The sequence below is a fragment of the Hyalella azteca genome, unplaced genomic scaffold (assembly GCF_000764305.2).
Source record: "Hyalella azteca isolate HAZT.00-mixed unplaced genomic scaffold, Hazt_2.0.2 contig4728, whole genome shotgun sequence".
In the NCBI taxonomy this organism is placed as follows: Eukaryota; Metazoa; Arthropoda; class Malacostraca; order Amphipoda; family Hyalellidae; genus Hyalella; species Hyalella azteca.
This window is the reverse complement of record NW_025934939.1, coordinates 54,225-81,774: the sequence shown is the minus strand read 5'-3', so window position 1 is coordinate 81,774 and position 27,550 is coordinate 54,225. Positions and strand designations below refer to the sequence as shown.

The following is a 27,550-nucleotide window of genomic DNA, read 5'->3' as shown; positions in this document are numbered from 1 at the left end:
AAACTTGATTTAATTAACTTGATGATTTAATTCCATTTTATTACCTAAACCTTTAGAAATATTTTCATGTTCGAACCTAAATGTTATTCGCTAAAATTCACTCATGTTTCTTGTCTGATTTTTCATCGTAATTTAAAGCGATCATTGTAGTTTGGCTAAATTTTTTCGTCATAGTTTGACGATTTTCCATCGTAAGTTTTTCATTTACATTTTTATGAATTCAATTCAAGGAACTATTCTTTTGCTTCCGTTGTCACCCCAGGGGGAGTGGGGCTGGGGAGATCGAGGTCCGGGGACTGCCGAGTGAGGAAGAGGTGAGGCTGAGGGGCAGAAGCCAACACCCACCGGGACCCACGTCCCGATGGGGAACCATCACCACCACCACCACAGGTCAGGACACTACACTGATTACAATATTAGTGGTGCCATCACCACCACCACCACAGGTCAGGGCACTTCACTGATTATAATATTAGTGGTGCCATCACCACCTCCACCACAGGTCAGGACACTTCACTGATTATAATATTAGTGGTGCCATCACCACCACCACCACAGGTCAGGACACTTCACTGATTATAGTATTAGTGGGGACCATCAACACATTCACTTCTAATAATAAATATTTTCCCATTCAGATGATTAATATTATGTTTCACGGTATGCCACGTGTACGCTATACAAGCAAGAATAATCCTCGTGTAATGTACATTGTACAGTAATAAACGAATTTTCGAAAAAGAACAATACAAGTGCTCATGAGTGCTCACCCAATCATACCTGTGTTCGGGAATGATCACCCAAAATGACATTTCCATCTCTGAAATTGATGTACATGGCAGTACACATGTGGTGCCAGTTTTTGCTATTGAATTACATGTGGATATGATGACACCATGCCTGCTCACTATAAGCGCTAAAACGCTTTCTGCTCAAGACTTTCCTATTTTCCTCCATACGTACACGTATATAGTGAATTTATCGTGCATAATGAGAGTACGACTGTCGCTTAATAAGACTCAATGTACTGTGGAATATTTTCAATTTACATTTAAATGTACACTGACATCGTGATGCTCGGTACGCGGTGTTCCTTATCTTGGGTCGTGCTGCGTTTAGCGTCGTGTCAGTCGAGTGCGTGTCTGTGAACATGCAAGAAGATAGCAACAAAGGGAACGAATTTCACGATTATCGCTGCAGATTCTGAACATACACGAATGGCTGCCAGAAGTCTCTAGAGAATATTGAAAAATCCCTTACAAATACATTCATTCTTCTCAATATTGTCGTAGAATTAAATAAAACGTCAACAGTTAATTGTTCAACTCTAAATTTAATTAACGGATGAATCCGGTACATGATTTCACCGAGCAACAAGGCATTTATATGCATCGGACAAGGCAGTAAAAAAGTTCGCACTCTCTTGCTTTTCTATGTTGAGCAACTTGAATAACTGAGGAGTTGTGAGCAACAAGCGTGTACCGAGACTGCACTCAGAGAAATTCGATGATAGTTTGTCCAAAAAAAAGATGCATATTTTGCCACTATGCGGGTCATCCTGATCTAGTTTGGCTCATACGAATGGGCGTATCAGAGAAACGCTCGCTCTCTGCTCGTGCTCTAGGTAAGAAAGTGTGTCACTTCATGGACAATATGACGTATTCATCTTTCTGAGTGTAAGCTTTGATTAACACCGCGAAAATATACTCGAAAATATACGAGATTCCAAATGCGGCGTTGATCATGATAGCCTTAAGTTGGAATTATTCCATCAAGTTTTGATTTCCTATGACGAATGCCGAACCATCGGCAAATATTTCTATCGTTGAGGCGAGTGCCGGCTAGGATATTTCTATAGCATTAGCTCTATACAGAAAATGGCTGCAGCATAAAATTTTGCGACATTGATCGATTGGAAAATTTACTCAAGTGCTGAGCAGGATATCGAGCCGCAGCGGATGCGATGCCCCAACGTTGCGCTTGAACGACTTTCTGTTGGAGCAATTCGCTAAATTTCACCACTAAAAAAAGCGGTAGACGTCGAGGGGGAAACTGGAATAGCTTGAAAGCCGGAACAGATCCATCTAAAGTTTCCCTTTTGCGAGGAAGTGTTGGTAAATTTTAATAGCGTGCATTGTGATTCGAGTTTTTAGGTATAGAAATTCAATGTTGGGCTTAAATTTAATTCCAGTAGTCACACAATCATGACTGTATTCTGGTCAACTTTTCGTTGAAATAGTAACTAAGTTAACCATTAATTTGAGCTGAGAAGTATTGATGCTGCATCATAACTAATGATCATAACTACTATTAAAGATGTTTTAAATCAATGAGACTATCATTGGAAAAATCAAGAAGTCGTCTAACTCCTTCAACTAGAATAATCTCAAGCAGTATATATGAGCGACATGAAAGTGATATCAATTGGATATTTTATTGCAAAAATAATAATAATAATATAAGCTTCTGCGCTAAAACTTTCTCATAATGTTTTTTGCAGTCCCTATATCGTACATTATTGAAAAACTGGGCAGCAGCGAACGACTTTTTGCTTTAAGGACCAAGCTTTCTGTGTAATCTCAAACCCTGCAGACTTCTAAAACATTCATGGCAATGAAAAACTTCTAAAACATTCATGGCGACGAAAAACTTCTAAAACATTCATGGCGACGAAAATCTTCTAAAAGATTCATGACGATGAAAAACTTGTAAAACATTCAAGGCGATGGAAAGCACATAAACTGAGCAATATCGCTTTCAGTTGTGCATTTAAAAAAAATATAAGAAAGAGGTTGTAAAGTCAATACATTATATCTAACATTGATTTCAGAGAGGCATATATAGAAATCGAATAACAGTACAGAGACGATGAGAATTTAATAACTATTTAATATTGAAGACTTACATTTAAATGGAATAACATAACAAAAACGATGTAAAATCTATAAACTATGTAATTTTGGCTCTAGAGAGGCACAAAAAATAGAATGACAACGGAAAAGCAAGAAGCGGAACGTCAACACCCAGAGCGCTGACCAATATTTACACAACTCCACGCATACTGATATTTTGAACACTATATACTCCAGAATATTGGCCGATGCCCTGGAGAAAGTAATGGAGGCTTTCTATAGCTTCACGAAGGCTTAACTCATCCATCGTGACTCGAAACATCGATCCTACTGTGCGAAATCTTCCTATTGAAAGCTGCACGGCAAACCGCAGATTTTCTTAACATGTTACGCACGAAAGGAAACGCAGTCTTTGATTGATTATTGATACCGTCAACGATGAAAATAAGTCTGGGAAATGCAATCTTTTTCCTATAGTGATTGGAGGTAACTCTACTGGTCTAGATTTCCAATCGATATGGAAAAAGAAAATAATATAATTGAATCACCCTGAGGTTAAATACATAGCAGATTAGATATCAATGATTAATCGAATTAAAAAAGTTAATAAGATATTTACGACCCGATAAGTTAAACAGTAATTTGCAATTCATCAGTTCTGGACTCTCAGACACGAACTTGTATGCATGTACGGTCATCATACAATAGAATTTAAGGCCGTTACAGAAATAACGCTCATCGTCTATACTAACATAATATTCACCCGTTAAGCATCGTTCATTTCAAATAATTATGCATGGGTGGAATGAAGGGCGTCATAAAGTGGCCACCAATGATCCGTCCGTATAACGTGAACAAGAGGATGCGCGTCAATGAGTGGATTGCGTGTCCTGTGGCCGTAAAATGAAAAAATATAACTCAGTACTACTCACTGCAGTGAGTGACAGAGCGCATTTTCTCGTCGGCGAAAACTTGGTCACGGACGGACGGACAGACGGACGGACAGACAGACGGACATAGCGAGCACAATAGTGCATTTTTTCCATAAATGAGAAAATGCGCTAAAAATGTACTTCGGCCCAAAAATAGTTAGTCAAAAATATGCCGTACTTTGTAACTCCGTCAGTTAATCACTACCTGCTTCTCAAGCTAAACCCACCAGTGACAAATTATAAATTAGTCACTACGTGCACTTAGGCAGCTACGTGTACATTGCGCATGATTGAGATATAGATACTCGGACTCCGTACCCCAGAGCAGCCGCCGTCTGAGCGCATCCAGCGCCAGCGTCGCCCCCGGCACACGCTCTAGGGGCGAGCGGCACTAGGTCGCGCCAGCACAGAATGCCGCGTCATCACGTGAAGACGTGAACAATTTATTACGTCTTGGCTAACTGTTAACACGTAATTGCGAGAAATGCATTTCCTGAATTGCACTTCGGTACAGAATCAATTCAATTTCAAGCATATATCGATTAAAATTATTTAATTGATTAACAATCGATGAGAGGAGGTGAATAAAATGTCAGAAAATGAGTGACTGATCATACGATCAACAGAACATTGAGTGCATTAAAAAAATCAATATAATATCATGAGTACGAACGAAATCATAAAGGAAATAACGCAAGAAATGGAATTCGCAGCTGAATCAAGCATTGATCTCTGACCACATCCGTGGTTGTAAATAAAGACTCTCTGAACCCCAAACATCTTGCATGGTGTTGTGAGATCGCCGCTTAAGAACACTCGGAGGACATAACATCGGTGTTGCTAAACACGTGTATACGAAACTCTAAACACGTGGCGTGGAGCACTCGAGCAACTCATCCACGTGCACGTGCTTGGATGATTGTTGGATGATTGTTATCCAACTCAATTCCCAAGCAGAAATCATCACTTCTTACCTTAAAAGCTCGAGGCTATGAAACCTGCATTAGATGTGCTCCAGTTCAGACTTATTATACCTGCAGGTAATTTTAAAGCTTGAAGAAGGGTAATAGCTATTTCCCGTTATAAAAAGCTTCAGAACCTTATCTTATAAAAGCTTGATAAAATAATCAGATTGCACCATTTAATTGAAGCTCCCATACAAAGTGCTAATAAAAGGCAATGCAATATATGAAAGTTTCGCGACACTAATCGGAATGATTAACTAGGGTAGATACATATTAAAATTACGGGGCGAAGCTCTGTGAGAACAATTCATTCGGAAAAATTTTTCTATGTGACTACCGTTTCTCCGCGTAAAATATTTCAGCTGGCACGCATTTTCAAGCGAATATCATATCTTTGTAACCTGTGTGATTGTGTATCAAATCGATCAACTGCTTTGATATGCAATTTCGTTAGAACAAACGCATTTATTAATACATTCCCCAATTTAATTCCAACAAAGACACTTTTTAAACTTCCTAAATTTATGCAAGCTGTAGGTATAAAGCGAAAGTCAACAACGTTATTCTTAACTTCTCAGCTCATATCCAGTCTGAAAATCTTACCTGGGATAATGATAATTGTACGTTTAAACATGATAATTGTATGAACATGATAATTGTACGTTTAAACATGATAATTGTACGAACATGATAATTGTACGAAGATGATAATTGTACGTTTAAACATGATAATTGTACGAACATGATAATTGTACGAAGATGATAATTGTACGAAGATGATAATTGTATGTTTAAACATGATAATTGTACGAACATGATAATTGTACGTTTAAACCGCTCCCTCCCCGTCTAAATGCGCATGGTAAGGAGAATAAGAAAATGACCTTTCAGTCATAAATAAATATCTTACCTTACTACATTATTTCTTGTATTTATTCAGCTCATGCAGTTACTTGCCCATTCACAGCAAGTAAAAGCACTCACCTCATCGTGCTGCTGCTGCCGAAGTTCGAGTCGAGGAATGCCATAGGTTTTTTGTGCCCGTTGATGTTATTATTATTATTATTATTGAATGGTCCACTGTTGTCTTGGTTGTATAGCGGGTCGTTGAGGTGGAAGATCATGGTTAGGTGGCCACAAGAGCCTCGATGAATATCGTCAAAAGGAGCTCGAAAATCTGGGGACTATTGTTCACTCCGGGTAAAAACAACTACAAAATATCTACAAAGTTTCTGCTGTAGTTTATTAAGTTCATGCACCATTCGTCGGTCAAAATATTATTGGTTTTCACAACTGAAGTATATTGGAATTTCAATTCAATTTAACTAAAATTTACACAATTTCACTTGGGATTCAATTAGTGTTTGTTGTCGACAATTTTTGTGTAGGTGTTTCAGGAACCTAAGAATTGAAAATAAAAGTAAAAAATATTATTTATCACTTAGGCATAAACAAAATAAAATAAAAACCAGCAGTGATGCATTTAAGTTACGGTTTCTACTAATTATTTTATTTTTAAAAATATCTGAAGGATCTAAATAGAAACATCAGTCTGTACGTTTCAATTTTGCAATATAAATAAATGGTAACTTGATTTTAACCTCAGTAGCGCAGTGAAGAGTAAATCCTTGACTTATAGTTTGATTCAATGGACGTAGCTACTCTTCAGAGTATCAGGATTGGAACAAAGAGGTGCGGGTTCGTTCCCAGCTACCTGTGCGACAGTTTCTGGTCAGAATCGGCAATGAGGTCGGGCGGTTAAGCAAAGCAAAATTGGAGCACTGAGTTGCGTGTTCGAGACCGCACCAAGCAGTGAATGTTCAACGATGCTATGAATAGGCGACAGGCCTACGGCCCAATAAACGTCGAAACCGCTTTGTATATACAATTGTTTAGGGAGATGCTTGGCAAGCTTTTTGCAAAAGTTCAATTTATTGCGCGATAACAACAAGCCTCAGGAGCGAACCTGCCAATTAAATAGGTCAAAATAGCTATAAGGTACAGTCAAATTTTTCCATTTGATAATTAAGTTGCAGTCATCATAAGAGGAATGAATAAAGTGTCGGAACGGAACCATAAAAATGCACTTTTGGTATATTTATTGCAAAAATGACTGCATATTATTCATTCGCGCGCACTACTGATGAATAATTTTGTACGCAATAATATTCTTCAGGTTGTAATTTGCGACATTTTTATGACGTTTCTAATTTTCACATAACAATTTCCATCGGTTTTATACACAGCGCAGCGATACCTGTTTTTTTCAGCTCGATTAGCGATTTTTAATTCTTCGCAACCATCGACTAATATACCAAGTGCATGACGACAGCAAATGAAGGCAACCTTTACAGCTTAAAATTACTAAATTAAATGCAAATGAAGACCTGGTCTGTAAATAAATAATGAGCAAGCAGACTTGTAAAAAATAAGTCTAGGAGCAAGCAGACTTGTGGCCATTCAGTGGGGCATGAGGTGCATACGGAAAGCTCGCAGCTAACAGCGAGAAGTTCAATGCAGAACAAAGCACATGCATGCAGTGCCTGGTATAAAGGTCAAGCGCCGCTGCTATGAGTGCAGGCAGAGATTAGTGACAGGAGATTAGTGTCAGCGTGACAGGAGCTATCACTCTGAGATGTGTTGTGAGGAGTAGCGTGCAGAGATTAGTGCTGCACCAGCGTGACAGGAGCTGTCACTCTGAGATGTGCTGTGAGGAGTAGCGCGCAGAGATTAGTGCTGCACCAGCGTGACAGGAGCAGTCACTCTGAGATGTGCTGTGAGGAGTAGCGTGCAGAGACATGGCGACGAACCAGAGTGATAGGAGTCGTCACTCAAAGAAATATAACTAGCATGTCAGGAAAATGTGCAGGCAAGTTAGAGTCTTAGACACGCGCGAGATGGGCACAGGATGAGAATATACGTACTGTAGTTGTGCGGAAGGTGAACAGGATTGGTGTATTTCAATTTGTGAGAATTGATAATTTATCAAGTTCTTAGAAAAATGAGCAATATCTGTTAAGGCTGCTGACGAATATCAATCCGTTATAATTTTAAATAAATAAATGGAGTTTCAAATAAGTGAGCCATGCTCGAAAATTCGATATTACGAGCATGTCAATGGCCGTCGGTCGTCGCTGAACTATAAAATAATGAAATTAAAAATGACCGTCGCTGAACTAGATACAATGATCAGATAAAAAGCTAAGAACCAAAAATTGATAAATGGGATTTTTATTGAAGTGTATAATACGGCTGCTCGTTACGCAAGAAACGCCTTGCGTAAAGGCGCTCACCACTCAGGGCCTTTAAAACGCACGCGCGAACGTTCAACTGTCTTGTCATTACTTGAGTCTTGCTATTACTTCTCATTGCGGCATATTTTTCCGCTTTTTATTTGTTAATGACATCGTGAAACGTAATGACCACTCAAAACGCCTCGTGAATGAATGACTGCGGATGTTAAAATCAAGCGCTACAAGAATTTTTGCTGACCCGACTTTGCATGATGATCACGAACCTGCAGAGTTCGTTGCCATGCAGCAGCCGTCAAACCGTTAGCAGGTGACCATAACGAAATTCTCTAGAGCACTCAAAGTAGAGACGACCGCAAATTACCGCAAGGACATAAACAGAAGAAATAATCGGGTTACTAACCTCGTTGCACTAGAAAATTTTCTGCGAATGATTAAAGAAAGTGTGAAATTAAAAACTTTAAGCCCTGGGTTCAAACGACTCGAACTACAGAGAATAACAAGATTGCAAGTAATAGCAGAGGAGCAAGTTTATCAATGAATTTGTCACCCAAAAGTCAACCTAATGTTATACGAATACAACTACAACTAAACACAATAATCGGCTCCATCTCTGCTCTGTCTGTACGTGGGCATTAAAGAAATTAAATTAAACGAAAGTTCCCAGAACCAAGATATAGTGGTCTGTATATAGAGACAGTTGAGCAAGTTCCGTCATTTTTCTTGGAAATTAATGGCAAATATAGCAAACTATCATTGAGCACTGTCAAATGTTCAAAAATGAGTACGACATCTAAAGTCTATCAACAAAATCCTTCTTCGCGTAATGAACCAAAATTACTAAACTTTATAGAAGAGTGCCTCAAGTTTACTGAGCTCGCAGAAACCACGATGTATCCAGAAATCGTGCTGCATATGTCATACAAGTATAGAAGAAAATGTGAAGAAAATTCGCCAACTTTTCTAATCGTATAATTTTTCTACGCGAGTTTCATGCCCTCAAGATTCACGTGGAGCTCAACAGCAGCGGTTTTTGTATCGCTAAATTCGCAAATCAATATTTTTTGTCGTTAAATTTAATTTTTTAGTTACAAAACAAAAAGGCGACTTATCGCCCTCACTGCGGGTTAACAAATAATACATAATTAATGTACCGTATAGGAGTTGGAAATACATTCAAATTTTTTTTGTACGGATACTTTAGCCGTCAATGCTGCTCGTATTTAAAGACCTAATAACGACAGTTGACATCAGTATAGCACGTTTTTAGCCCCGAAACATAAATTACTCCGCTATAGTTAAAGTTTCGTGGTTTTGCGTAGCGATCAGAATTAAAAGATTCGGTGCCGTACGAACATCGACAAAAAACTTAGCCGATGGCATCGCATGCCGTTCATTCAAAACTTTGGCACCTGGAAATGGGTCACGAGTCGAGGCTCTGAAATTTTGCAATTTTTCTTCATTCGTTGTGAGTAAAAATTAGAAGTAATCGCTTAGGGTTTTCTCAGTTGCTATGCCAGTGTGTAAATTATTGTTCATTTTTTTTAATCTAGATAACATTCTGAGCTGGCAATAAATCTGTAAGCAGGAATGCAAGAAAAAGGTTGAGTTTGTAAGACTGGGACTGGACTTTCCAAGCGCTATGATAGGTGAACTGACGAAGAAAAATGCGACATCCATCGCTACTATCGTAAATAATTTTTGCCTTGTGTCCGCAATGCTCTTCTTACATCAATCAAGTTTTAATGTCGCACCGAACGATAATTTCTCAGTTGTAGTGATATTAACTAATCAGTCTCGCAATGTAGTGGATTTAAAAAATTGTCTGTAGACTGTATGGTTGCTATCGCTGTCGTGTTCTCGGCAAAAAAAAAACGCTATCGCTGTCGTGTTCTCGGCAGACAGGTTCTGGCGCGGCTGAGTCCGTAACGGTATACCTACCCTGGCGTTCGGTCAACCGGCACAGTTGCTTAATTCTCGGTTGAAACTTACTGCTCTTGAAGCATTCAGAATGTTGATCAGTACTTAGAATAAGTATTTAGATACTTGTAAATTGTCTACGTGGGTAAGGAATACTCCGAAGAAATAGTAAAGGACAATCACACAACATCGCGAAGGAATTGTGGCAGCTGCGATATGATCTGCGTTTGTTGAGATCTTCATGAAATATAAAGCTAAATAGATAGTATAGTATTAACCCAAGTTACTCATATATAAAATCAAATAACCTACATCTTTGTGAAGAGATGCGGATTGCTTACGACGCTCATACGATGGCAACATCCAGCGGTCGAGATTGCAATACTGCGTTGAGAAATGGTCCTATGATTAAACCTAGTTTGTTTAGAAAAAAATATTGATAATATAAACAGGAATTATTAAGTTATGGTATTGGGTCAATTTGAATGAGAGGAAAATTTAAATTCTATGAATTGAAAAAAAATATGGCTGAATTTCGGCAGAAAATGCAGGTACTGAATAACGCTATTAAAAAATATTTGAATGTTCACTAATCCACAGTGAGTAGGCACATGCACCTGACTGAATACCCGAGTAGGTATAATACGGGGCTGCAATGTGACGATCGATGATCGGAACATTTCGCTGGACACGCGATCAAGGCGTTACTCAGATAACTAATGCATTATAACTGCTAACTTTCTAGCGAACATCTTTCTCCTGAAATAGCGCCTTCACGTTACTAGCCTCTTTATAATAGTTAAATAACGATATTTTTTGGTAATACTTCACAGATTAGGGAGACATGTTTTTATATCTTTCCTGTCTATGGAAAGAAATTACCCAGAGGATTTATTCATTTATTGACACGAAGTCAAAACCTAATTACAATGCAAACATCCATGTTATTTCACTGATGAAAATACGATCGCGGGCTTTATATAAGGAACGGTTCGAGTTCCATAAAATATTGATTAGTTAATCGACTTGAATATACAGTTATCATGCATAGGAAATTAGAGGGTATATTGATGATCAAAGCTACTGACTGTAAAAATCAGAATTTATTGTATAATATAGTTAAAAGTTTGGAGAATGAGCATACATAAAAGTAACGTAGCATTCAGGAGCCATTTGTGAAAACTTATCAGCAATTATCAACACGGTGACTGTGAAAAACTGGCCCTATTCATGAAGCTTTTACTGCTACACGAGACAGAACCCAGAGTAGGGCTTGGAAGCCACACAGCTGATGAAATTTATCTTCACTGACCGGCGCACCCCTACCACCATCACAGTCACCCGCATACTGACTAGCGGTTGTCTTTTTGCCTACGGAGAGCGTTCAGAACTTAGATCTTGAGACTTATGGCCTACCTACAGGAGCTAAGAGCAGGTGTTTCAGTAACGTGTACCTTTTCTGATATAGGCAAAGATTTCAATGGCGTTTTCTTCTGACGATATTTTCTCAATTTAATTGAAATCCGAGACATCGGAAAATTTAATTTGAAAGGTAAATGAAACATACTGAACAACTGAATATGCAATGTATCATTCTTCTAGTTTGCCCTTGATGCGTGATCTTGCCTAACGATTTTCGTTGCTTTGGAACACTTGACTACAGTCCAGCCTTGTCAATTAATCCTATGATCATTTACCCATAGCAGCGTAAATTATCACAATTTCATTTCAATAATTAATGAAACATGTCTTGGATGCAGCGCCACCAGCGTCTGGAGTGTGGACGGCGCTGGCTGAAGGAAAAGCTCCGGTGGTGCGGACGTTGCTCAACGAACTGTGCTCGGGCGTTCGGTAAGGAATGGGTAACACTTTACGTATAATTCGTAATGCTCGCACGAACTATAGCGGTTACGAACTCTGCTCGGGCGTTCGGTAAGGAATATTTTTTCATTGACGGAAACTTCGTTGACATACCTCAAAAAACTTTTAAAACTATTATAATTCACATATTCCAAACATTAATGATCCATAAATTGACATCTTGTGCTCACGTAAAGCTTTTTGTATAATAAATAGGAACGGCATGCTAATGCAAGTATTCCATCATCATGAATCTTTCTCAACGACCAACATTACTGACTATATTTCTATGCTTAATAGTTACGAAAAACCATTACGCAACGAAATATTATGCAATTCAAGTAAAAATTTAAAATTTCTAACACATTTATAATGCATATATCATATGGTTTATCATTGTGATGAATCATAACGTCGCTTGACACTAAGAGATTTCTCCATTGATTCAATCTACGCACATGTCAAATACGTTATGAAGACATGTCAAATATTCGTAAATACAAACTACTTTGAGCCTCAACTGTATTTTCTTTTCAGGTCAAGTCTGCTAAACAGTCTGCAGCCTTGCGGGTTGACGCCGCTGTGTCTGGCGGTAGCCTGCGACCTGAAGGAGGCGCTGCCGGTGCTGCTGGAGAAAGGAGCCTGCGTTAGGACCTACAGTGAGGACGGGCTGGGGCCTCTGCACCTCGCTGCTCTACGAGGGGCGCCGCCCCTGGTGAACAGGCTCCTCAGTGCCGGAGCTTCCTGGACCGATGGACTAGAGAGGTGGGATGTTTTGATGTGAATAATTTGAATCTATTACATAAGATGCACCACTCATAAAATTGAATAGGCCATAGTGTCCAAATAGTGACAAACTTATTTACCCTCAGCACGAAGAGAGCGGGCGTAGCACTGATACGTCATTTTGCAGGGGCAAACTGTGTAAAAATTACACACAAAAAGGCAAAAAAATGCATCGCACACGATGTGTGGACAGAATCTCATTCATTTATCAGAAAGTGCATACTTTTTTTTATTAAACTGTCTCTCATTTTTTTAAGTATGATTTGACGAATTTTTTAACTCGAAAAATACGATGGAGTTAAAAATATCTTCAAGTCGTACAGTAAACAATAATTTTTTATTTCAGGGATACGATGACACCGCTGGAGTGCGCGATGTTTTCAAGCCATCAAGAGGTAACTGACATGGCTGTTGCTCAGCTGCAGCACCTGCAGCAGCACCTGTCGCGGCGTCTGCTACAGCTGCTGCACGCTAGGCTGCTCTTTGCTGCTGTCCGAGCAGATGTTAAGTGAGTGCAAATATCTAGAATAAAATTAAAATAATAGCTATTATTATATTATAAACACTTATAATATATATTATATATTATAAACACTCGATAATGAAAACTATCACAAAAACTTTTGAACATAACCTTAGGCAATAACGACACGACGTGGTGGATTTGGTGGCCGTTCACGGAAGTTTTTCGTGCGTCAATTTTAACAAAAATAAAAGTTCGTGAATACTCAGATATTCATGGTTCACAAAAGTGGTGTGTGAATAAATCTAAGGCTGGAGTACGTATAAAGTATGATTGTCTGCACTAAACATATTTGATTAATAATTTTTTTAACATTGCTTGAACGTTACTGGTCCAAGATAAAAACATTGAAGATCGTGGAAGAAAACATTAATTTTAAGACATTAATTTTAAGAAAAATCTATTGATGTCTAACAGTGTATTTGGGAAGAAGCTAATTTCACGTCTACACTTGAAATATATTAAACTTTAGCAAACATTTGGAGCATCAGAAGAATATCAATATTGTTTTCAATTTGGTTGCTAACAAAAATTTTTACAACTAAAAGATTTGAAAAAGCAAAAAATTAAAAGAACAGACGCATTAGACATTATTTTGACGAATTATTTTTAATAAAAGTTGTATTTTTCCGATTCCCGTGATCAGGAACGATCGTAGCTCAGAAGGAAAGGAAAGCAGGGTGGTGACACCATCAGTGGTGACGCGGTTGGTGAAGCGTGGTGGCGTGGATGTGAACCTCAGGAGTTCACCACACGGCAACACGGCGCTGCACCACGCACTCATGTTGCGGTCCCAGGCTGTGGTGAGGCGTGGGGTGGTGGAGTGTGGTAGATTGGGTGGTGAATTCTTGGTGTGGTTAACAATTGCGTGGACAAGATTAGGATTAACCGATTAACCATTGAATGGACAAGATTAACCGTGGGTGTGTAGCGTGTGGCGAGGTAATGGGTTATGAAACTGGAGCGTGGAACTACCCTCAAAAATATGAGACATAACAAAATATTCAAATTCGAATCTTCAAGGAGCAATACTTGAATTTATTTGTTGCAGGTACGTAACTTGATCGAACTTAACGCCGACGACGATATCTGCAACACGCGCGGCTGCTCGCCGCAGCTAATCGCACGTCTGGCAGGCATCTCACTCGCTGCTGACAAGTGAAACTGGCGCTGCGCATAAACTCACGGCCCAAGTTGTCATTAAAAAATAATGTTAATCCTCACCTTTTTCTTGAAGTTCTCCAAGTAAAAAATTTATGTCTGCTTGTGAAGCCCAGAATCAAATTAGTATTCGTGAAAAGTGTCGATATTTTCTGTTATAATGATTGTTACAGCAAAAAAAATTGATCGTATGGCAACCATTCATCGCCGATTGCACGAATCAAACTCCACTTCCATTCGCCAGGTCTCACGTGGACTCATATTGAGAACCTACAATAAAGCTTAATAATTAACAATTAGTTTGATAAGCAGTTATGTAATCAATAAAAATTTGAAGTTTTAAATAATGATTTCAGAATAACGGCTCATTTGATGCCCTCTAATGACATCGCAAAAATAACAACAAAAAAAAAAAAATAGAATGCGAGTTTGTTTCAACCAATACTTCATTAAAAGGTTTCCGTCCTAGATGGTAATTAGAAAAATCCATTAATGTACTCAACCGGATCAGCTTAGGGTATAGGTAGTATAGAGTGGTTTTTATAAATATATTTACGAAGGATATAGAGTACAAGGCCGAGATCCTAGAGCTACACTATTAATAATTATCTATAGCAAGACACGAGATTCCTACACCTCTGAGAACGCCGCATGTCCAGGTAACATCAAGTAAAGATTTTAACAGTCCCAGCAAATAAGGACGTCATTGGAAAATAAATTATTTAGTAAATTTTAGTAACGAATATTTGGCGAGCGAACATACGGTGTTATTAGAAATAGTATTTAAATTAGAATTAGATTCAAATATTTTTCAACAAATCGAAGATGATTAGTTCTAGAACTGGTCTACGACACACGCATTAAACTATTAATAAAAAAATATTGATGTTAAGGCGTCATGCTGAGGAAAAACTTTAAATGTCGTTCAATTAACTTAATTAAAATGACGATACCAGTGAACATGTACTAGATGGCTGATGATATCTTACAATCTTATGTATGATTATATAATGATAATATATAATGAAAGACTTTACGTAATTTTTATAAGTTCGATGTAAATGCAGGATTTTAATGTTTCTTTGCAGCATTAGTTTTTTCTTTATTTCTTTATTAGTTAGAATGCAACTTAATTTTGCGTTCAGAATTCGGTAAATTACAGAAAACAGTTATAAATATAATTTTTAAATATTTTATAAAGCAGTTTTTTCTGCAGGAAAATTTCAGAAAAAAAGCTGCTCAGGTTTCGAGTTTACGCCATTTGGGGTCAGGTTAGGATAATATTTCTCATATATAATCCTGGCCAGGCAATCACTTCATGACAGCTAATATAGCATCGGGCTCTTTATTGAAACGCTGCTATTTTTCCCCTCGCTTATGTCCAGAATAGCAAACTTTCGAGGCCGGCCGGATTATCAAAACACCGCAACTTACACGTAAATGCTTACGCACTGCGTAAGTGCTTAGACGTAACTAGAAATGGTGGTATTATAAAAAAAATTACGCAAAGTTACGTGTAAGAAGTTGATACTCCGGCCTCGGGTTCAGAATAGCGAAATTTAATCAGCAAGATACACTAGACGTCAAACGCAAAAATTTCGAAGATACAAGTGGTAGAGCTGAATACCTCAAATTGAATAGATTTATCCCAAAAACTTTAAAAAGGATTAAAAAATCAATCATAATCATAGAAAAAATTTTCCAAAAACGCTTGAGTGATATAATGTTTTAAGACGCGCTATAAAACTCGAAATATAAGGGCTCTGCAAATGGCGCATAATCATTCATGTTTTAAGGTCCAAGTCTTTTCGTAAACATGCGTATAAGTGCTAAAAACACACAAAAATTGTCATGTAAATACACTAAATTTCAATAGAAGAACAAAATATTCCACATCTAGATAAAATATGAATTAGTTGCGTGACTCACGGAAAGGTTTTCCCTTTTAACAGGCGTGAGTTTTATTGCCACTTTCAAAGTGCTGTATCACAGGCATGCTGATGAGGCGAGAAGCTTTTCTTTTAATTAATGTTCGTTTTCTTTAATTAAGATGAATTAATCAATGGACACACTATTAAATGCTAGTCTAACGGGAAACATGATTTGATATTTCTTTTTAAATTCGCAATTCGAATTTTCCTCGAATATTGCCACTTGCGTGTAATTGCGTGTAAAGTTTCGCGATTCTTACTATTAGTAGTAAGATGGTTTTCTGGTGCTTCAGCTATCAAGCCATTTCGCCCCGGACGTCAAAAGATAACATCGCCAGCGAGGCGGAAGGTCTCAATTATTCAAAATCTTAATACACAATTGAAACAAACTTGTTAGAATCGACAATGGAATCACCTAAAATTTGATCTTTAACCTTCATTTCTGATTCAGAATAGCATAGTTCAATTAGACAAATTCTCCGCAATATAGTCAAACAATTACGTCTCGAATAAAAGCCAGTTCGACGCTTACAGCGCAGTTTTTCGAAATGAGCCCATAAATATCAATTTGCATTAAAATAAATTACAATGCAGAATCTATTTGCTAAGTAAACTATCTTTCGTACACTGCATCAAGTTAATTCACTCCTTCTCTCATGGGCTGAAGAACGGCTAAGCTTTTGTCAGCAGCAGTGGCAACGACAGCGCAATAATACAGCAAGAAACCATCACAAATTTCCTGAAGTCATATGCTGCATTCGTGGACAGCGAAATTTTCTAAATTTACAACATATGTGATAGAAAAACCTTAAGTGCTTCTGGTGATGATTATTTAGAAAATCGGGTGATTAGGAAAGTTAGTAGGTAGTTAAGCTTTTTAGTTAGAGGTAAGGTTCCGTGTTGAATAATAATCTGCAGATTATAAAAAGAGGATTTAACACCGAAGAAGCAAGCCCATGGCAGACCATCACATTTGATCAACGGTCGTTGTGCCATAACGCACTATAATTTCCATTAAAACTAAGCTTTACAACACTAATATAACTTAGCGCTACATTGCTTACATTCATAACATTCGTCAGGAATCAGGATAGTAGAAAATCTAGGAAAATTTCTTCGTGAAAATCTCATTAGGTCTCATACAAATGTTTTTTCGTAAGGCTTTCGTCTTATACTACGTACATTGAATGAATTCTGTACCTGACTTTCAATATATAACTAATTATATCAGATCAGGATTCTTACAGCTATCATACAAAGAATCGGGTAGAATTTGAAGTCCAAAGTTTGTTAAAAGAACGCGTATTGCTTTTTGAGCAATTATTAACACATTTACACATATTAACAACTAAAGCATGTCAACTTATTGATGGTTCTTCTTGAAAAAAGATATTTAGATATGAATTTGTACTTCTGAATTGTATATGTCACTCGAGCTGAAAATTTCGGGTATTAAAAAGAAAAAAAAATTCATGCGCCGTCCGGTAAAGTTATTATTTATAATCAATGCCAATTAAATTGATGTTCAAGTATCAACATAATAAATGGACTAAAAAATTCCTTAGACTTTATGTATATGATTTCGTAGAATTTTCGTTGTAGTGTATAAGAGCTCAACATTACAAGTCCTTGGGGGTAAGGATGAGCTCAAGGTGTTCTTGAGAGTTGTAGGCATCAAGAGCTGTTGAAGGCACGGGTAAAGATCTGGGAGTTCCATTAGGATCTAAGAAATCTTTAGCTTTAGGCTTCACTGGAGCTTGAGGAAGACTTAAAGAAGACCCCAGCGGGTGTTTTCTTGGGGTGATGATCAGCGGCGCAGTTTTGTTTCTGGCCGTTGTTTTATTCTTCGATGACGCCGGCCTGGAGTCCACCGAAGTGTTAGCGATGCCGAGGTCTTGGCTGGTCGAGGTGTTCACTCCGCTGTCGGGCGACTGAAAAAATTTAAAAATAATCAGCAGGGGAAGTATATACAGTTTTTGTAACAACAGTTGTAGCAGTTTCATCATTTGGGCAGTTCACAACTGAAATACTGGAAATTTAAGATAAGTTGCCAACAAACGAAACATGATTGGGATAAATTTTTTAAATGCGTCTGCTTTCGTCGGTTCAGTCTAATAATAGCAAAGATTTCTTTAATTATTTATGCAGTGAATAATTAAATATTTCGCAATAATAGAGGTCTTTAAACTGTGTTGCGCAAATTAAATCGCAAGGAATATAAAATCCTTACTTTTTGACTATCAAAACTTATCATTTTAATCAGTTTGTAATCTTGTGTCTCAATAGTGAATAATTTCCAAGGGAATAGTATTTTAGCAACAAAATGAATCTATCATGTTATTAGGACAGCTTTTTTCTCATGAAATCTCCATTAACTGCCGGTTTACTGTCGTTACAACGCCATCAGACTCGAATATCATTGACGACAGTTAACGTATCCGTTGACAGAAGTTATATACTTTCACCTTGTAATACTATCCTGCATTACCACCGTATAATACCACTCTGCACTACCATTGTAATTGGGCTGTTATTTAAAATCGTGAATACGACACGCTCTCCCATCTCACCAGGCATGTGTAGTTGAAATAACGTTGATAAAACGTTGTTTTAACAAAATCAACTCGTAATCAACGTAGTTTCAACGTTCACCAAGTGCTGCGCTAACACAACGAATAATTCTTCACAAAACTCACCCTCGCTGACACGAGGACTGGAATAAGCGAGTTTCTCATGAATATTCTGATGAAGCTCTCAAATGTGACTGCCACTGGGGCGAGAGTTGTTAGGAAATTATACAAATACAAAGGTTAAATAATACATCAAATGCAGCGGTGATTTCTCTCTTCAAATCTGATTACGTTTAGCGGTACAAATGGAAAATTTGCGGTATGGGCCAAATTAACTTGTTTTTTGTTCCTAATTTATGTCAGAAAAAGGCAACTTTGGGATGATTTGGAATTTTTATTGGGTTTGATTGAATGTTGCTCAAATTTCTGTTTCTAATTTCGTACTCAAATGTAAGTCATTAAGAGTGCAAATAATCGTACGCGAACCGAGCGATGAGTGTATGTAGCGCTGACGCTAATCATAATAATAAAATAATAGTAATAATAATAATATTATATAATTTAATGACTCTAATTTCCATACTAAATGAGTTACGAGTTTTCTCGATTCTACTGACTGTGAAGATCTGTACAAAGAAGTTAAATATGCCAGTTTTATTTGACTTCAAAAGCGGAGAAGTCATAATTGTATTACCAGAAATAATGGCTGAGACTTTGAAGGTACAAAGCTTAGTTACCATCGGCAGACTGAAAGTTAAAGCTATCACTTTCTCGGTGAAATTCGTATTTCAAAACCTGGCTAACAAATTTATCGTTGCTAGACAAAAATTACAATATTTAAGGCTATCTATTAAATTCTCAATGATATTCATATCTATAAAGGCCTGGTCCTGAACGTCCCACTGATATGTCCTTTTTCGGGGCCAACCTGGGTTAGGATGACACACAAAAGCCCAAAAAGTACATCGCAATTAGGACAAAGTCTCTCTCATTTCGCTGAGTGTAACATCGCACCTGCGGTATCAGTCTCGCCATGGCAAGCTATATAGTCAGGAATTAGCGCGCTATATAACACAGTAATGAAGCTTTTCTTTTGCAGCGAGCTGCTAAATATGCTGGCAATGGCGGGCTCATATCGCCATAATGGCGGCCTCGTTACCAATCCTCACACAGAAAAATAAAAGGGTCATACTTTCCAAATCGTTACATACTTCATTAATTGGAGAAAGAACGTAGCACTGATACGCCCCTTAGCTGGATCGAACTGGGTCAGAATGACTCACTCCATGGAAAAAGTGAATCGGTATTTGGACATGACACTGATTTATTAGATGAGGCGGTAACACCGGATTACTTCTAAACGTTGCGATTCTGAACACATGCTCAATACCGTATACAAGGATAAAAGTTAATTATAAAGAAAATAATGAAAAAGAATGAATTATAAGAAAATCTTCCGCTTTAATTTAAGGAAGACCATGAAGATTAAGTACCTGATTACTTCTAAATGTTGCGATTCTGACCGCATGCTCAATGTATCGTATACAAGGAGAAAAGTTAACTATAAAGAAAATAATGAAAAAGAATGAATTATAAGAAAATCTGTTCCGCTTTAATTTAAGGAAGACCATGAAGATTAAGTTTGCATAGTTCTTAACGTCTAGGATAAGGAATTATCTGAAGAGAGCTTGGAAGGAGGTGACGAATATTGCATTCTAGATTGCTGTATATTGAATATGAATATGATCATAATAATCGTATTAAATCTATGTTTGTCAGTTAATCAGATGTTTTTTTTCTCTGGTTGCAGTTGCTCCGCTGCTTCTTCAGTTCTGATTCTCTCGCCTTCGAAAATCTTAGAAGATTTATCCTGTGGATTCTCAAATGAAGTTTATCGGCCATTATATTCGTGTAAATATTTTAAAAATTAAAATGCAAAGAGGAAACATGACTGAAAAAGGCAAGATGAGAATTAAATTAACGACTCAAACAACAGAACGTACTTTTTATAATAAATAAAAATACCGTAAGAAGGTAATCCCACAAAAGTTGCTGCAAAAGATATAATACCGAAGCAAAACGGAAATTTTTTAAATGGAAAAGGTAATACAGATACAGAATATATAAATAGAAGTNGATTTTCATTGTAAATTTTACTTAGGATTTCAAAATGGGACGCAGCTTTCAGCGATAAACATGTAACTTGGACAAAAAAATACAACCAAAAATTACTTCATAATAACTCGGTTTTTGAGGAACCTTGCAAGTGCTCTACATAAAACTTGACCGTGAGTATTCTCGGTTGTTCACAGAAGTTTTGTAGACAGAAGTCAGATTGATAATGCGATTCTCATGTCATTGTTTGCTTTATCCCGGCCATCGTTCCATTCAAGTTTGCACGGACCCGAGAGGCCAATTCTACGTGATTTCGTGGCCAGGAATGTAGAAAAAAACTTGACGGCTTGAAGTTTACACTGAAATTCCGAGATTGAGTTCAGCGCTGTAGATAACACTGAGCTCAGCCTGCAGATGCTCGCTCGCTGTTGAAAAGTTAAGTTGTAATTACGCTGGAGTTGAGATTGGCTGGGGAAGCAGGAAAAAATTACAGAAAACTTCAGTAAACTAATTTCTGGCTCGGAATTGAAGAGCTCACTGCCCCACTATAAAACTACACCATAATATCACTAAAGAAGTATAACACCTACGAATAGCATCATTTCCTTGATAGTTATAGATAACGCCTCCACCATCATGCACACCATGCATCACGTCTATCACACCACACGTGCTACGCAAACTACAACATATTTCTACCATCACACCACACCTCTATTGTCAGTACAGTATCACACCACGTAACTGTTGCCCGTGAATTCAACTATTAAACTACATATTATACCATCACCATACTAAACTATATCCTTAACATATCCCACCACCCTGACACCAAACTACATCGTCAAAATCTCACCTCCTAAAATTAAACCATCATTACCTTACTCCAGAATCCAGATATTGAATTACCTTCCTATTTTATAGATTTCTGTGGCAACGCGATGGCACTATGTCATCAGCGCCGAACTGCGTAGTGCAGACAACATTTGCTATGACAATAAATGCAGATATATAGTTTGGTACGTAATTTATTACACGGTAATAAAACATTATGGGGATATTTTCAAAGATCTTTTTACTCATTGTGGCAGCAATTGATTAATTCGCTCCCTTGAGGTCGCGTCACACATTGAACAGGAAAAAGATTTGAGTTTTTAACCTAGCTTAACTGCGTTTTCATTTATATTTGAACAAAACATAATTGTACCTTCAACCTAAGTTTTTCAATAAAGACCCTTTTTACGTTGTAGGCATGAAAAAGATGATCTTCACAATCATTATTCTGCAGGAGTTCTCTTCAATAATTGCACATTAGAGTTTGTATACGTATATACAGTCTCAAAAATTTCCAATCTCCATAAAAGCTCAATAAACCTTCAACTGCACAATTTGTGAAGCACCAAATTGTGGTATTCATGATAAAAGCTCTTCACGATAGTCAACTGGTAACAATAGTTTTTTATAAATTGGCACTGGACTTATGGAAGGTAATATATCGTGTGAGTAAGACTCAAGATATCGTTCGTCGAAAAATATGCGCCCGCTTACAAATATCCTAAGGAAAGTCCGACAACGATGTCTGAGGGCGCAACTGCTGAGATGGATCGAGCAATACCCGACACGCATGGACGACATGAACGCCGGAACGCGGAACGCAAGATGTCGCACATGTCCAGGATAAATTACCCTGAAGCAAAATAAAAAGAAAGTAAATCGTCACTTGCGGTGCGGGGACCGGTGCTATATTTCTCAGCGGCATCGCATATTGAATAAGCCTTTCTTTTTCAGGCGAACCGATGTCTCTTGCATAAGGACATATCGATTTTTATATTTGTTCGCTTAGGAGTGAAATTAAGAGTAACTTTTAGGATCGCAACTCCTGTTTTAACGGGGAAAATATAGCGTTTCTGTCAGTTTCGTCAATTTTTAAGAATCTAGCCCACAATATTAAGATATTTAAGTCCACAACGTATTTTTTTACCCGGAATAATAATGTCGTCTCTGAGGAAATCAGCCCACTCTTGCCGCCATGTCACCCCGCCAAGCATCATGCCTCCCAAATGCCCACTAAAAGGAACGAGGAGTAACTCCCGAAGTTATGGTGTGCAATAAGGGAGTAATTCCAAGGCAATTCATTATCATAAAAGTGTCGTGCGATAACGTCGAGCCTCATCCGCTGGCCAGGTGTGGCCATACGAGATTCTCCGGCAGGACTTCATACGTCACTAAATAAACCTACTATGATGTTGAAAGGAACAGAGTCTTGACATTTTATATAGGACTTCATACATCACTAGGTATATAAACCTACTATAATGTTGACAGGAACAGAGTCTTCTTAACATTTCATATAGGACTGTAACTGTAAACTCAATAAATGCGGCAATAATATATATAGATGCCAACGTGTACACAGTCTCACATGTTTCCACTCTCCGTAAAAGCTCAATGAATGTGAATGAATTTGCAACTACTTTTCTGTGAATCCGATTGAACGAAATTCTTTCAGAAAGCTATTTGGTATAACTGAATTCAATTTCCGTATCCACTGATACAGATTTTTAGAAGAATTTATTTCAAACAAATTTTACACCAAATTAATCAAATAGCTCTGCTGGATCAACTCTCCAAATAATCATGTGCAATAAAGATGCAATTCTAAATAGTTAATCATCATAAAGAAGTCGTGAGATTGAGCTCGGAATTAGTGCACTGACTCTATATATATTTCATTATTTCCTTGGAGAATACCCGTACGATACCAGCATGATACGACAGACACGAATATCTATAATTCTTTATAGTCTTGCAAAAGCGGCCTAGTCTTACAAAAGCGGCCTAGTCTTGCAATCCTAGTCTTACAAAAGCGGCCTAGTCTTACAAAAGCGGCCTAGTCTTACAGAAGCGGTCTAGTCTTACAAAAGCGGCCTAGCGCCTCCAATGTTTAGGCCGACACCCCGAGGCAGGTTTTAGCGGCGCTCGATATGTTGCTGAGCCAGCAGCACAAAAATCCTTTATGTTCGTGCTCCCAATAAACCTATACGTGCATGATATGAACATATACTTCGGCACGCCATCTGTGGTGATCAGAGACTATAAAAAGTTATCTCTGGACATAACGACGTAAATACAGCGATGCCGGTTCATCTATTCTGGGAATAATATTATATTAACCATACCATGTTAATGTTTTCGCTACGATGAAGCTGAAGAAAATAAAACAGGCTTTATAGAAAACAAAATTTACTTTCTCGACTTCTTGCAATTGGTGCACTATGATGCAGAATGTCTTCAATAAATAGATAGTGCACTTCAGATATGCACTGCACAGAGAAATCCTCCAATATGTCTCAAAAATGTTAATATATCACAAAAATATCAATATGAATTTCTAAATAAATTTCTTGAATCAACTTTCATCACTGAAAGCACCAAAAAATAGCGCATCTATTAATAAACATATGTTCATGCTCCATTGTCGCGCACGCTTGGTAGGACTCGTATATATACAATGCAGCTATCAAGACACTATACAGAACTCAAACAAGTTCCAATTTATAGTAGTAAGAAAATAAAAGAATATATCGGAACAGTTTATTTTATAAGAGCTACAAATAAACCGCGTTGCGGATGCATCAACACGTCATCAACAACACACCGGGTAGCGGATGCATCAACACGTCATAAAAAACACACCAGGTAGCGGATGCATCAACACGTCTGAGCGGTCATCAACAACACACCGGGTAGCGGATGCATCAACACGTCTGAGCGGCCANTGGCATTGGATTGTTATGATGGCAGCACGACAGCATAGAGCGTGGCATTGGATTGTTATGATGGCAGCACGACAGCATAGAGCGTGGCATTGGATTGTTATGATGGCAGCACGACAGCATAGAGCGTGGCATTGGATTGTTATGATGGCAGCACGACAGCATAGAGCGTGGCATTGGATTGTTATGATGGCAGCACGACAGCATAGAGCGTGGCATTGGATTGTTATGATGGCAGCACGACAGCATAGAGCGTGGCATTGGATTGTTATGATGGCAGCACGACAGCATAGAGCGTGGCATTGGATTGTTATGATGGCAGCACGACAGCATAGAGCGTGGCATTGGATTGTTATGATGGCAGCACGACAGCATAGAGCGTGGCATTGGATTGTTATGATGGCAGCACGACAGCATAGAGCGTGGCATTGGATTGTTATGATGGCAGCACGACAGCATAGAGCGTGGCATTGGATTGTTATGATGGCAGCACGACAGCATAGAGCGTGGCATTGGATTGTTATGATGGCAGCACGACAGCATAGAGCGTGGCATTGGATTGTTATGGTGGCAACACGACAGCATTAGGCACAATATTTGATTGCCATGAACGCAGCACGGTATCATAGAGCTGTGCACAAGATTGACTTTTGCTGCTGTTGTTGTCACAGTTGCTGGAGTTGCCATGCCGACAAAGCTCTTCTTATATTGGCTATCGCAGCTTCAAGCACACACGCGAAGGGATTTCATTTGCGATTAGAAAAACTCCAGTTATTTCTGCAACCAACACCGAGAGCTTTAATTCAACATGATTTCCAGCGGAGGGATGGAAATCAATGAAAACATTTTCTTGGAAACGAAACAATTTCATCTCTGCTGGCTTAATTTAAAATTTTATGGCTACTTGGTCGCGAATGGTAAATGCACATTTCTCAACACTTGTAAAGCTTTTTCCGTAGGGAAAAGTTAGTAAGATATTTTAGCAATAATCACAGAATCGTGTAAGTTGACAAAATTCATCAACTTGTTCGGATTGTTTTTTTTGTTAATTGTTAACCATCATGTTTAAGAAATTCAGTAGACTTCTTAGCTTAGAAATTACCTGAAAGCGTACCATTTGCCTATGTAACGTAAATTCACGAATTCAATCTCGAAAGACCTTCCTGCCGGAATTGTAAACTTGAGTCACAGTATCTAAGGTAAAATAAACATTATCATACATAAAGTTATTTAAAATTCAATTGTTTGATAAGAATACGAGTGCTGTTTTTTTTGGACTTTTTCGTAAAAAAACATTTTGCAAAAAATAAAGAAGAGATCAAATATTTTCTGATGAAATATTTTTTCTTGATCGAACGTTGCGTAACCTAACACGGGGTGTTGAAATTGAGGAAAACAGCCGGTGATAGGTCATTTAATATCTTGTATTTTATCTAATTTACTACACAAATACTTGACAACATTTATTTCATTCTCAATTTTCATAAGGAACATAAATGTCGTGCACGCAGTCTTCGAGAACACAATCCTTCTCATCAGATGCATCCATGCAGTGTAATTAAATATAGATAGTATTATCCGTAGACTTGTTAGGATAATCACTCGTGCTCGATCCAATAAAACCTACGTTGAATTATGAAAATACTTAATCCATGAAAACAACTAAAAGTTGCTGGGCAAACGAATTACTATGGGTCTAAGCACAGCTTGAATGATCAGAAAAATGTGACCAGTTGTGATCAGCCTGTGCGTACTTGGATTAGGGAAAGAAATGAGTCCAGTTTAGTCTCACCTCGGCGCAGTGAGGTTGTGTGGAGGGAGATTTCTCCGGTGCAACGTCCCAATTCGTGAAGTTCGGCGCCACACCAGAGCCTGTCCACCTGTAGCTTGTGTCTGAGGCCTGCTTGACGGCAGCTAGCCATGTCGGTCCTGTGATCAGGTCTGTGGGGCATAAGTTATGTTAATGTAACGACTACAGTCTTTTTAGCGCATTTTCTCATTTATGGAAAAAAGGCGCTATTGTGCTTGTCATGTCCGTCCGTCCGTCTGTCTGTCCGTGACTACACGGACGAACAGACGAGGAAATGCGCTCTCTGTCACTCACTGCAGTGAGTACTGAGTTATATTTTTTACTTTTGTAATACTGGAGATAATGCCACCATTGTAGTACTGTATATTTTAATTTTCGTACTATTTTCCTCAATGAAAACACTCTATACTGCAATGTAATTTTCTCAATGTAATTTCAGGCATCTGCGGCTCCCCCAAAAAACTTCACAATACTGAGACTTCTAAGGTCATTAAAATTATGTCGACAAAAGTCAAGTGACTAGTCCATCACTAGCCTAGAATATTTTCTAATGCAAAAAAATCTAGCAGAGAAAGCATAGATTTTATTCGCCTTTCACGATGTTTAATAAAAAACGTATCTTTTGCAACGCCATTCTCGAAAAGGTCTATTTATAGATGAAATTGACACAAATGTTCAAAGACATGAATGCGATCATAAAAATAAAACATTAAGATTATTCTAGGTTCTGTCGAACGTTTGCGAAAGACCCAAACAGAGAGTGCAAAATTCTGAATGGAAATTGAATGTGAATGAACTTGAGATCCGCACGGCTATGTGGAGAGCACGATCTGTTCAGGGGAGAGTCTCTGCATCATCCATGGTTAAAAAACATAGCCGCCGTATCGGCGTTCACAGAGAGGACGATCGTTGGCCGACGCAATAAGGTGCGATGATTTTAAATAAGGTTTTTGCTCTGTTGACATAGCAGCTATGCAAGCAGTGGCAGTCGCGGTTGCTTCATATTGCCATATTGCCGTCTTGCACAGGCATGTGTAGGAAAATATGTTATAACAAATGCTAGGAAACATGGAGAAATTATTAGCAGCATAAAGTGGC

General features: G+C 38.0%; 2 protein-coding genes across 2 annotated transcripts in view; one reads left to right on the top strand and one right to left on the bottom strand.

Moving 5' to 3' along the window:
• The first annotated feature begins 361 nt into the window (after positions 1-361).
• Positions 362-14,251, top strand: LOC125177773 (ankyrin repeat domain-containing protein 39 homolog). Its single transcript, XM_047880154.1, has 6 exons — positions 362-446; positions 11,681-11,771; positions 12,318-12,545; positions 12,913-13,074; positions 13,736-13,892; positions 14,141-14,251. Exons 1-6 carry the CDS (start codon positions 362-364, stop codon positions 14,249-14,251), a joined length of 834 nt encoding a protein of 277 aa, XP_047736110.1.
• Positions 14,252-17,800: 3,549 nt separating this feature from the next.
• LOC108666484 overlaps positions 17,801-27,550 on the bottom strand; it is a 44,712-nt gene continuing 34,962 nt past the window's right edge. Inside the window, exons 4-5 of the mRNA XM_018153370.2 lie at positions 26,435-26,583; positions 17,801-18,112 (exon numbers count right to left, since the gene is read on the bottom strand). Of these exons, the coding sequence (XP_018008859.1) occupies positions 17,801-18,112; positions 26,435-26,583 (461 nt within the window). The remainder of the gene's footprint in view (positions 18,113-26,434; positions 26,584-27,550) is intronic.